At 40.4% G+C, this 13581-nt stretch overlaps 1 protein-coding gene across 2 annotated transcripts in view; it reads right to left on the bottom strand.

Annotated features, from left to right (window-relative positions):
- Positions 1-4098: 4098 nt before the first annotated feature.
- The window catches only part of NEDD9 (neural precursor cell expressed, developmentally down-regulated 9), a 146370-nt gene continuing 136887 nt past the window's right edge, over positions 4099-13581 (bottom strand). For both annotated transcript variants that reach the window (XM_072603822.1, XM_072603821.1), the window contains exons 4-7: positions 12921-13022; positions 10657-11898; positions 8509-8598; positions 4099-6552 (exon numbers count right to left, since the gene is read on the bottom strand). In XM_072603822.1, coding sequence (XP_072459923.1) covers positions 6043-6552; positions 8509-8598; positions 10657-11898; positions 12921-13022 — 1944 coding nt within the window. In that variant the 3' untranslated portion in view covers positions 4099-6042. The remainder of the gene's footprint in view (positions 6553-8508; positions 8599-10656; positions 11899-12920; positions 13023-13581) is intronic.

Raw genomic sequence — 13581 nt, forward strand, 5'->3', positions numbered from 1 at the left:
CCAGTTGGGATTTATGAACTATGGTTTTAGGAGTATGGACCCACAGAGTACCTTGAACCTAGGGAAATTGCTGTTGAGGGACCCAACTCTGAAGTCTGAATTGGGGGAGAACTAAGAGGGGACCTTTTATTTCCTTTTCAGTGTACATATAGTTTTCCATAATAGATTATAAGATTCTTGAAGGCAGGAGCTGTTCTGATTTTGCCTCTGTATTCCCAGGGTTTATCATAGTGTCTGACAGCATTATGTAATAGGCATTTAGTAAATGTTGTTGGATAGAACTGAATTGAATTGAAGGCTCTGCTGACACCTCCAACTCAACATGTCCAACCAAGATCATGGATATTCTCTTTCCTCTCAGACTTGCTCTTCCTTTGGATTTCATTGTTTTATCTATATAACCTTTATCCACCCAGTCTCTGCTATTCAAAATACTGGTGTTATCTTTGGCTCTGACTTTCTTTTTCTGCATCTTTCACACAATAGGTTACCAAAACCCTTCAAGATTACCATTGTGATATCTCTCACATCTGCCCTCTCCTCTCTTCCCACTGCTACCAAGCTAACACAGATCCTCCTTTCCACCCACCTGGCTTATAGCAAAAGTTTCCTAACCTTCTTGCTTCCCTCTTCTCTAACCTCCAATTTATCCTTTCAGTATTGCCAGGTCTGATCAGGTCACTCCACTGTTCAATAGGCAATGCTTTCCACTGCCTACCAAATCAAGTTCAAGCCTGAGTTTCCCCTCCTCCATTTCTTTACTCATAATTTTATGTGCCTGGAATACTCTTGTCCCAGTTCCCCCATGCTTGTCTAATTCCTTTCTATCTTCCAAAATTCAACTCAACCCAAAAGATTCCTCATCCATGAAGTCCACTGCTCCAGGACAATGACTGGTGAGTAAGAATGTGAAACAGAATTAAGTCACCCAGTATGAGCACTTTGAATTATATTATCTTTCTCCTTAAAGACAATCCCATGAAAACTTCCCTGATTCTTCTAGTCTGTTTCTCTCTCCAGACCTTTTTGGTACTTTTCTGATGCACTTATAATTAGAATTATATTCTGACATGCTGTGTTAGTAGATCATGCATAAGGAGGCAGCTAGATGGTTCAGTGGATAGACGGCTGGACTTAGAGTCAGGAAGACCTGAGGTCAAATCCAGTCTCAGCCACTTACTAACTATATGACCTTGGGCAAGTCATTTAATCTCTGTTTGCCTTAATCCACTAGAGAAGGAAATGGTAAACCACTCCAGTATCTTTGCCAAGAAAACCCCATGGACAGTATGGTCCATGGGGTAATAAAGAGCACGCAGACATGACTGAACAACAGACCACATATAGACCTTCATAAAGGAGGAAGAAACCATGTCATGTCTATGCTTTGTTTCTCATCTGGCATCTAGAAGAGTACTGTGCATACTCAGCTTTTTGTTTGTTGAATCAAATTAAAGATCAGTACTTGTAGAATGAGAGATGGAAGGGACCTCAGAGATTTAAGTAGTCTAGCCCCTTCATTTTACAGATAAAGATGTTGAGTTGAGAAAAGGAAAATAATTTGCTTAAGTTCACAAAGCTAGGATCAGCACCAAGATTTTTTACATTTTGATTTAATTTGATTTTACTTTTTGCATTTTATTTTTCTTACAATATACTCAGGAATGAAAAAAGCAGCAATTATTAGGGGAATATCATATGAATTGAAATTGAAATTCACATGAATAAGAGAAATGGGCATGACTATAGCAGTCTGGATTGCAAATCGTTTGGGATTCAGATGTAATTATACCAGTGGTTTCCAAAATGGGAGCCTAGAACCCTGGGAGTCAACATGACTCCAAGGGGTTCTTGATCAACCAAGAAGAAAATGGGAAGATAGGTGGCATCCCACCCTTCCTGCCAAACCATTCATGGGTCTGGTCTCCAACACAACCATTCCCTTCACCTATTACCCCCCAGCCCTCTCCATCCCTGTCCCCTCCATGGTGGTACAAGTTTTTATTCTCTGCCTTTTTGTCTTGGAGGGGAATCCTCAGGGAAGTTATAACCTAAATTCAGCTTGAGGTTTTGCACCAGCATTGTACAGATGCCTTTGGGAAAATTCTCCTTTCCCCAAGCATATCTCCACCTTGTCCCCCAGATCATCTTGTGGCTACAGTTTCTGTGCTCCAAGGCAGTAACTGGTAAGAAGGGAGAATGCAGTTACTGGTGAGTAAGAAGGTGGCACTGCAGATAGAGCATTGGGCTTGGATTCAGGAAGACTCATCTTCCTGAGTTCAAATCTGACCTCAGATGCTTACTAACTCAGTGACCTTGGGCAAGTCACGTAGCCCTGTTTGCCTCGGTTTCTTATCTGCAAAGAGCTGGAAAAGATAGGGGCTACCACTCCAGTATCTTTCCTCTATCTAGTGAATCCTCCACATAGCTACCAAAATGATTTTCCTAATGCATAAGTCTGTTCATATACACTCCCCTCAAAAAGTTCAGGACTTTAGTATTTACTCTTCAATCAAATATTATTTTATCTTTGTCTGATCTTCATATTAATTTTTATTTTTCTGTAAGCTTATTTCTCATATATGTATGTATAATTGTTAGTATAGTTGTACATGCATATAACATAAGTGATGTCTGTATTAGGGGTGATGCTCGAAAACTTGCTGATCATTAAAGCTGGCTGACTACTGAGCTATACTACACAAATGATTGTGCATATCTAGAGTTATGTTGATCATATCTTGACAGGAAATGACTGATTATTGATGTGGCTATCAATTTTGAATCAGACGTCTCTATACAGTTAAACTATCTACTTGCTAGAGGAACAAAGAACAAAGCTGACAGCAAATTAGAAGAAAGGATGAGAGGAAAATACTGCATTCAATTACTGTAACTTCAACCTGAACTATTCAATCAAGATGTTAATATGGTGAAATGGGAAATGGAAAGGAAAAGTCATCAACACTGTCTTATTAGCATTTCCTACCGAGGGTCAACTAATATAAAGCAGTCATCACAGTGAAGAGGACAGAGATCTTATTAAGTTGAGAGACCTCAGAGGTTAAGGACGACACTCGTTTGGAATCTGGACATACGCAAAAGCTTAGTGCAAGACCCAATGAAGCCAAATCATTCCGGAACATATGACAACTAGAAGAACAGATGGAAATGGAACAAGTCTGTCAGAATTTCTAAAATAATTTTTTCCCTTTCACTATCTGGCTTCTGCCTACCTTTCTCATCTTATTTCATACTCTTATTCACTCTGTTCCTATCCAAGTAGTCTGCTTTTTTGTGGTTCAGTTGTTTCAGTCACGTCTGACTCTTCGTGACCCCATTTGGGGTTTTCTTGGCTAAGATACTGGAGTACTTTGCCACTTCCTTCTCTGGCTCATTTTATAGATAAGGAAACTGAGGCAAAGAGGGGAAGGTGGCTTACTCAGGGTCACACAGTTAGTAAGTGTCTGAAACCAGATTTGAGCTCAAGAAGGTGAGTCAGCACTCAGTCTGCTGTACCACCTAGCTGCCTCTGTGTGCTTTTTACTTACTTATACATGCATATGTTGTAAAACCCTACTTGAATATAATTTCCTTCAGAGTAAGAACTATTCCATTTTTTTGTCTTTATAGCCTCTAACATGAGAATTATTGTTACACCTTTTGTTTTGCTGTAACTTTGAATGGTTCCACCTTGTCTCTTGGTAGCCCATGGTCACACAACTAGTAAGTGTCTGAGGTCAGATCTGAACTCAGGAAGATGAGTCTTCCTGACTCCAAGCCCAGTGACCAGCACAGTGCCTTACACATGGTAGAACTTAATAGATATTTCTGGAATTAAGTTGAAGAATTTTTCCAGATGTTTTATTATGCCTCCCAACTAAGAGACATGGATTTTTTTTTCAGATGTAAATCTACTTTGAAGTAGTAAAACAAAACAAAACAAAACAAAACAAAACACCCTGTTTTTTTCCCCCTGGAACACTGAGGTCTTTAATATAGACAAAAAGTACCTCAAGTTAAATTTCCTCCTTAGAAATGTCAATCCAAGTCAATAGCTACTTCGATGGCAGAGAAAGCACACAAAGGAAAATCTAGTTGGTATAAAAAAAGATTAAAAAATTTAATGATTTAAAAATAGTCTCTAGATACAGGACAGCAAAAACAAGGATGCTGATTTAACAACTTGGCTTTCCTTTTGAAAACTTGTGATATCACCATGTAGCTTAGTACAAATCTGTTACCTCCTAAAAAATATACAACATATCAATAGCAACAAAGTCCACAAGGGCATACTTGTATCATGATTATTTTCAAGTTGTTGATGATGTCAGTCTCTCTGTTTCATCTGTAGGATGGCCATTCAATATCCCATCTCTTCTTTTGATGGAGCACAACTGTGAATGTCACAATAGATGCTATTTTTAAAAGTACTTTTGTGATAAGCTCCACAATTCACCTTATCTCTTTCTAACCATGTTCAGTCTTTCCTAATTCCATTTGCTCTTCCAACATTTTGGTTGCTCCAAACAAGCAAATTTAATTCAGTAAAGCATATGTTACAAGGTAAGAGCATGTTCTGACAAAGGCTAGAATAAAAAGAACGAACAAGGCACTGGATAAGAAATACCCTAGATAAATGCCCCTTGACTTTAGAAAATGAGTGTACATAACAGTAAACTCTTATAAAACCATTGCCTGCCCCCGTTTTTTCTACTCCACTTCCCTGTGAATCTGTTAAAACTTGTGACGCGTTATGGCTAAAAGTCGTAATGGCAGTATTTAAATTTTATAGTCCGTCTATGGCATAAAAGCTGTGACTCAGTGTCTTGTCTTATCGGAACTGGTCTGACTGAGGTTAGTCAGCAGAGATATAGTGAAGGAAGACAGAGAGAGGTGTAAGGCTGAACTTGGTTCTAGGTTTGAGTTGGTGGTGGTGTGTGAGCATTGGGGGAGGTTAGCAAGGTCTTCCATTGTCAAAGGTGGTGTGAACCTCTGTGGTCATCAGGCCCAGAAATTAACTAGTGTCCCAAAGTCCTTTTGATACATAGTAGCACCTAGGCAATGAGTGACAGCCAGCAAAAGCATTACTTTGCAATCTACGTGTCAACACTTCCCCATTGCCATAAGACATGTGAAACCATTTATATTTTCATGGATATTTACAACTTGAGCTATTCACGCAGTATGTGTCTCTTCTGCAAAGAGGAGTTTTTCAATTTAAACAAGACCTTTGGAAAACCTCATAGCTGACTCTTTCACAAATACAAACGATGAAACAACCATGGGCAAACATGTGACTTGTCTTTAATGTGGCTTCCTCTCAGCTTAGAAATACTCCCACTCTTAGCCAGAAATTACCTAAGTGCACTTTTCCTACCTCCTCTAATGACTAAGCCGCTTTTCTTCCTTAGCACCCTAAATAATAGCTTGTGTACTGACACACATTTTATAAAAATGTTGTTTACCAAATCTGCCTGCTCAGAGGACCCAGTGCATTTTGGTATAAGGATTGGGGAATGAGGGAAATTCTGGAAAGGGTTCAGCTGAAAGAGCAAGTTACTACTGTCCTCGTAACTATAAGGGTATAGTCTGGTTCCCAAACTCTTGAGTGAAAATGTCCAGTATAACCCCTACAGCACATAGCAGAATATCATTAGAACCATCTGGTAGGTCATCTGTGAAGACGTAGCACTTTGGAGATGCATAATAAGGTGCTTCTTAATTCATGGTCTTTTAAATGGAATGTGTTACATACATATCTACATACACACATGCTCCCATAGTCACATATAAGAACGTGATCAATATGTACAGTTTACATATATAACTATCTTAGATACACAAATGTATATATAGAACAAAACAGTGATAACAATTTTAGCTCTCCAACTCCCTGAATGTCTGAATGTTCTCTAACTCATAAAACATATTTAAAATATTTCATATAAAATATCTACAAAAATAGATAACATTTACATGAACCACACAGTATTTCCAGTTTGATTCTATGGCCCCCTCAGTCTCTTTTCCCCTTTCCCCTCAGAATGTCGCCATCTCTAGCAGTGAACGCTTGAATAGCTGTGCATTTCGGGACAAGTCTGTTACTTGGTGCACCATTTCTTGCAGAGCAGGTGTGCTAGGGTAATGTAGGGCTGCCATCTTGGTGGCCATCACGATGTTCTTTAGTTGCTCACACAGCTGGTTGCTAGAGTTCATCACCTTGTTACGGATCTCCTGGGCGGCCACTTGCCTTGTTAGTGTGTCGCCAATGAACACCAGCTTGTGTGCGCTTAGGATGACAAACTTGCTGTGTGCCACAAAGATCCTCGGGGGCTGGGCTGAGCTTACACAGCTGAAAAGGGCATCGATGGCATTGAGAAGGGAGATGTAATGAGTATCACATTGGTCATAGTAGAAGAAAAGTAGCTGTCTGTCCTGGGCGCCCACACTACTGTTTGTAGCTGGGAGGGTCTGAGAGGGTTTCCACTTGGAGATGTCATTCTCCACTGGCTTGGTAATTTCTTGTTCCAACAGCTGGAACTGACTGATCTGAGGAGGAAAAAAATAAATCTTTATTTAGAATAATATTATGTAGTAGAATGGAAAAACCATGGCACTGGAGATCTGAGTTCCAATCTTTGGTCTTTAGCAAGTCACTTCAGTTCTCTGGACCTCAGTTTCCCTATCTATAAAATGGATGGCTTGGACTAAATGATCTCTTAGGTCAATCTGCATTTCTAAAATTTTATCATTCTGTTTTTTGGCTGTTAGGCTGCAAATATTCTCTGATATGATAACGCAGTTCTTAAAAGAAAAAGTAAGGGGGTAGAATGGGTAGAGAACAGTACCTTGGGATACAGCAGATGCTTAATAAATGTTGGACTGAATTAAGAACTCATGTTCTGACTATGAACTATGACTATGAACCTCTAATGAAGCCAGTGATGGTGTCAGTTGAGTCAACTGTTTTTCCACCTTTGGGAAATGCCTTTATAACAGCCATTAAAAATGCTCTGATAAAAGCCCCTGTTTAATTTCTACATGTCTTCTAACCAACCTATCTACAGATCTGGAGTCATTCACCATTTTACCATGAGTCAATACACAGAAAACAAACACTTTTTGTTAACAAAAGGTACCAGAGAGCTGCTTAACATGAGAATCATTTTTACCCCTTTTGTTTTGCAGTAACTTCTAATGGTTCTACCACATCTCTTGGTGACCCTTTGTACATGCACATGTCCAAACCCACGTGTACACCCCTCTGTGTGTAGGTAAGGAAACTGAAGTCATTAGCTGAAGCTACAGGACTTGTTCAAGTTCCCACAGCAGGAAATGGTGGCAGAGGGAGGAGACCACACAACCTCTCCCCAGGAGATACAGAGCTAATAGCCATAGGATATCTGTCACTTGGATTCCCTAAGCAGACTTGCTTCACAAGGCCAGGAAGGCTCCAGAGCTATAGTCAAGTAATCAAAAATAACTGAAAGTTGTGAAGATAAAAATAATCTACATGTCTGTAGCTTTAAGGCTTACGAGCATCTCATCTGTGCCTCAGAACAACTTAAAAGAGGTAGGCAAAGCCAGAGTATTATTAAGCATCATGAAACTAAGGCTAATAAAAGTTAAGTGATTTGTCTAACTGCCCACCTCTAGTAACTGACTGAACTGGGATTGGCACACAGTTCCTAGTGCAGTGGTTCTCAAACTTTTTCAGTGGTGGAAACCTCAGTTTAAACAAAACTTTGGCAGAAATCTTGTAACAAAACCCCCTAAAATTTTTATTTTTTAACGCTTGTTAATAAACAACATTTTTGTTGTTAAGTCATTTTTCCGTTGTGTCTGATTCTTCATGACCCCAGTTTGGATTTTTCTTGGCAAAGATATTGGAGTGATTTGCCATTTCCTTCTCTAGCTCATTTTACAGATGAAGAAACTAAGGCAAACAGGGTTAAGTGACTTGCCCAGGGTCACACAGCTAGTAAATGTTTGAGGCCAGATGTGAACTCAGGAAGATGAGTCTTCCTCACTCTAGGCCCAGCAAGTTTATTCACTGTACCACCTCCCTGCCCTAATAAACACCATAAGGTTTGTTTAAAATAAGTAAATGGACAAATAAATAAACAAACAAACGTAAGGTTTGTTTAAAAAAAACAAAACAAAAAACTTGGGGTGTTTCAGGCTTCCCTGCAGCACAGTATGAGAAACACTAACCTAGTGCATGTGTGTAACTAATACCAGAAGGTAATTAGTCACTAGTTCCTGCTGCCTTAGAGTGTTCTGGTTTAACTCCCAAACCAGGAGCAATTGGTTGGGCTCTCCCAAAGTATCCTCAGCCTTGAGAGCAGCGCTGACTTGCCAGGACTAACATCTATTTATTTGTTTCATGGGCCAGGAAACTTATCCTGAGATCCCTGTGGAAAGATGGAAATGTTCCCTGTTCCAAGTCCCATCTTTGCTGGTCTCCAGGAAAGCTTCCTGGCTTTTCGTCTTGACTCAACGTACCTGATGATGTTCCAGCTGCATCTTGCTTTGCTTGATGATATTCTCCTTTTCCAAGAGCTCTTTCTGCTGCCTTTCAAACTCTTCTTTCCCCTGTTATTTTACAAGAGAAAAGACCCATTACATCACTGCCGTGATTCACTTGTGCTAACAATTCAGTTGACAAATGGGTAAATATTGCCTTGTTTTCCACTGCTGTGGCTGCTTGCCACACACACCCACCTATGCACATAGGTACAGTATAATGTCAACCTGGCCCTCAGCCACAGTCTTCCCGAGGCACTAATCCCTCTTAATACTGAGGAGACAAACCAGTTTCCATACACTGTACTCTGCTCTCTGACCCCTAACAAGCCTTTTTGATAGACAGATTGGACTCCCTTCAAACCTCTCTTAGAAGCACCATTTCCAATATTCTTCTCTAATGGATTCAAGTTGGCCTCATAAACCTTAGTTCCACCATCTGTAACATGAGGGAGGTGGATGAGATGATTTCTAAGGTCCCTTCAAGTTTTAAAACCCTATGACTCTATGACCTCTGAGGCCAAGTTTAAATCTGGCCAATAAAACTTGCTTCTGGGCCCTTGAAGTTCCTCATCTGGCTCTGCTCTCGAGATGGCTGTAAGCCAGGGATGAAAAGTGCCAAAATAACACAGTAAACCTAATTCACATTGAGTGGAGTCAGGGTTCAGTGACCTCTACAGAACAGAACAGAACAGAACAGGCCAGAAAACTAAGCAAACTTTCCAAGGCCATTGGGATATTGCTGTTCTTTCCCCTTCTGATGAAAATATACCTCCATGGAAAAGAGCAATTAGAAGAGGCAATCCTTTGGGTCACTGGGTGGGCACCCAGCTGCCTTCTGGAGAAGCCTGAGGTAGGGAGTGAGACCAAAGGCAATGGCAGAATGCAAACAACAAAGAGATCCAGCTCCCTCTTTGTTTTTAGAAATATGAGAAAAATGATGAGTAAGTGGTTTGCTCAAGGGTACAGAGCTGGGGTTTGAACCCAAGACTGCTGACTTCAACTGCAGACCTCCATTACATGATTATAGCTAAACTACTTAGACTAGCATTATTAGTACTATCTTTCTTTTAGTAGACATTGTATAGGTCTTCTTGGAAAGGAAGCAGTACAGTCCAATTAGAAAACTGTTATTATTTAGCTGTGTCTGACTCTTTGTGACCTTGTTTGGAGTTTCCTTGGCAAAGATATTGGAGTTGTTTGCCATTTCTTTCTCCAGCTCATTTTAGAGGTGAGGAAACTGAGGTAAACAGGGTGAAGTGACTTGCTCAGGGTCACACAGCTAGCAAGTATCTGAGGCCAGATCTGAACTCAGGATGAGGAGTCTTCCTAACTCTAGGCCTGGCACTTTACCACTGTGCTACCCAGCTGCCTCTAATAAAGACAGCAATGTATTTAGAGTCAAAGCACCTGGGTTCAAATCCTAGCATGGCTACTTACTAGTTATGTAACCTTGGGCAAGTCACATCAAGCACAGGAAGGTAGGAAACAAGCATTTATTTAGTTCCTACCAGTAGGCACTATATACCTACATTATTCTCTTCTCTTTTATGTGTAAGGTATTGTACTAATCACTTTACAAATATTATCTCATATACATGTATGTGTATGTATATATGTGTATACATACATCTATGTGTATATATATTATATATATATTTCATCCTCACAACAACCTTGTGAGGTGGGTGCTATTATTACTCCCATTTTACAGCTGAAGAAACAGAGATAGGGGTTGCCCAGGGTCACATGGCTATGTAGTGTCTGTGAGGTCAGTTGGATTTGAGCTCAGGTCTTCCTAACTCCAGGCCCAGAGCGCTATCCACTGAGCCACTAACTCTTCAGATCCTTTGAGGTTCATTTCAGCCCTTTCATTCTATGGGTAAAGAAACAGAGGCCCAGAGGGTTTAGGTGACTTGCCCAAAGTCAGACTAGTCAGAGCCAAGATCCCAATACAGATGAGTAGGCTCCAGATTTAGGAATCTTATTAACACCACTGCCTTTAGGATATCTTTTCTATGGGCTTTAGTATTCTCATCTCTAAAATGAGGAGTTTGGACCAGATGATCTTGAAAGTTTCCTTCAGTTCTAAAAGATACAAGTGCTTAATTGACCTGATGTCCTTACCTGCAGGTGGACATAATCATAGTCGTCCATCCAGCTCCTCTCTGAGCTACCGTTGCTATTGCAGTCAGGATGCTGGTCCTTGGTTAGGCTTGGGGGCAGTGGCTTGCAATAGGGCTGGGCCTTGTGGTCACTGGGTTGGAGCAGCTGGGTCTGTGGACCTGTGTGCAGATAGTCAGCTGCACCAGTCACATTGTCAGACCCATTCTTTAACCGCACACTGCCTGGGGCTGATCGGAAGAGCATTTCTGCATTGGTGTTGATGGTGGTTGTGAGCTGTTTGGTGTCATCTGGCACTGTCTTTGCCACCATCACAAATCGATCAAGGTCATCACACTTGCTTTGAGGCTTATTGACAGCTAGAATGTTCAAGGACCAATTGCAGCCATTCAAGTCCTGGCTGGTCTGGGTTAGAATCTGGTGGGAGTCTTCAACCCTTTGCAGTTCACGCTTCATTTTGTTGTGCAGAGTGAGTTCAGGGAGACCTGAAGCATTTGCTACAGCCCCCTTGGCAAAATGGAGGTACTCCCTCAAGGACAGCTCCACCTTTTCTACTGCTGTGCGGATCTCATTGATATGTCTTTCCATGTAGCCGTAACACCTCCAATCAGTGATGACCAGTGAGGTGAGATTAGATACAACCATCTCTAATGCCTGCTGAAGCCGATAAAGTCTCTCGATGGCTGTGTCTGGATCTAGCAGTAACAACCTTTTGTCCTGAGATGGTGAGGCTGACAATGAGGACTCCTTTGATGTTGTAGAAGAGGTGGACATGTTGCTCCTGGTACTACCCGTACTGGAGAAAGAGAGCCTATTCATGCCATCTGTCACATCTTGGCACCCTTTAGTCTCTTGCGTGGTCTGTGGTGGGACATCATATACTCCATCTTTTTCTTCAGCATTTAATCTTTCATTGGTCACTGCCTGTGACTCAAGAAACTGAACTCCTCTCGGGATGTCATATGCATCACTCTGAGAGGTTGCAGGTTGTCCAAGGTGTGAAGGCTGGTGATTTTGAAGAATGCTTTGGTGTCTCTGGGATACCTGCTCAGCAGCTCCTGAAGCATCACAGTTGTATTTTACATTAAGGTCCTTCCCTACTGCCTTGGAACTTGTTGGAGGAATGTCATAAACCCCCTCAGGTCTGACTTCTGGTCTCATATGTTGTCTCATAGGAGGCGGGAAATCATATTCCTTTTCTCTTAATCCTACTTCATCTCGGGAAGCAGGTGGAATGGCATAAACCTGAAACACAAGGAAAAAATCAGTCAAAGATGTACCAGACTGTGATTTATTCAGCCAACCTAGTGAGTGCAAAGAAGATGATAACTAAGTATAATAGAAAAGTAAACATAGATTGCCTTCCTAGTGAGTGTTTTTCTCCTCTTGTGCCCAAACCTCAAATCACCTGCAATATTTTATCAGCTACTTTTGCTTTAGCTACTATATATTTAGTCCTTCAGTGAGTCATCCCATCCCATAGATTCAACTATTATATATTTACGTGGATTATGGTGAGATCTGTATCTTCTGTCCTAACTTCTCTTCCAAGATCTAGGTATTTCCAGCTCTACTTGGCTCTATCAACCCCTCAAGGGGTCCCAGAGTTGGTTCTACCAACCCCTCAATGGGTCCCAAACTGGATTCATTATTTTCCTAATCCAAACACTTCATTTCTGTTTGGGATATAACCAATTGGGAGGCTAGCCACATTTAGATGGTAAACAATGGCTCACATTTCTGAAATGTCTCTTTTGGAATTAAGCCTGGGGCACATTCTTTTGAATCTTCTTAATGGGGGAAAATCTTTGTCCTTTGAAGGTAGATTTGGTTTTTGGAAATAACCAAAACTTTACTTCGAGCTATACTGGGTGAATAGGGTGAGTGATCAAGATAGGTAGCACCATTTTGGGGTGAAGAAGAAAGTTTAGTAAGGAAACAGATTGCTCAGCGTGGCTCCAGGATAGACTTGTAATGAAGACTTCCTAAGAAAACTCTTGAGCAATGGGAGTACATTTGGAAAAAGTATTTTTGTCTTCCAAGGTAGCCACGCTGAAGGACAATCTGGATGCTTAAATTATGGTACATCTGGGAAGAAATTAGTCATATTTTTTAGTCACATGGGATGTGACTATTCCATTGGTTCAACAAGTGGGTGTCTAAAACTTTTTCCCCTTTGAAAGATTCCATACAGTCTCTCAACAAGTTAAAAAAAAATACCTCCTTCTACTCCAAATCCCCCAACTAGCTAGGGTAATTTGACTTACTCCTTTCATGGGAGGTATATCATATACCCCAGCAGGTTTCATCTCTGCCATTGGAGCTGAGAATGCTGTGGCCTTCAGTGATGTTGGAGGGATGTCATAAACCTGGAAAAGAAAAATCTGGGTCATGAAAAATGTAAATGCCTCATACAAGTCACTTTTGAAGTAGTTCTGAGTTTTTGGTTCCAAGTGTTTTTAATAAAGTGATTTGAAAATTTAATCTTTTGTAAGGGTCCAGGTGAGCTAGGGCAATGTTATTTTTTCATTTTAAATTGTTTTTTTTCTTTTTGAGGAACCCTAGAAACAATAGTTTGCATTTAATTTTTTGACAGTGTAACCACACATATAGACCAAAATACAATAAACCAAAGAAAGAAAGGTATTTTCTTCTCAGTTAAAGGATTTGAATTTTCAGATAAAGAAAATCTCAAATTTCTAGGTTGAGTTGTTATATGTGAAAAATGACCACTGGTAATAATAATTTCATATAAAATTACATATATATTTATGTTATGTATATAAAACCTTATTTTGTAAGGAGTTTATTTTATAAGGATTTACAAAGAGTTTCCTTAGGACAACCTGTATTATTGTTTCCATGTTGACTCAGAAACACTGAGAGACTTGTCTAGGGTCACACAGTTAACTAGTAAGATTTGGGGCC

This window comes from Notamacropus eugenii, chromosome 4, assembly GCF_028372415.1.
Source record: "Notamacropus eugenii isolate mMacEug1 chromosome 4, mMacEug1.pri_v2, whole genome shotgun sequence".
NCBI lineage: Eukaryota > Metazoa > Chordata > Mammalia > Diprotodontia > Macropodidae > Notamacropus > Notamacropus eugenii.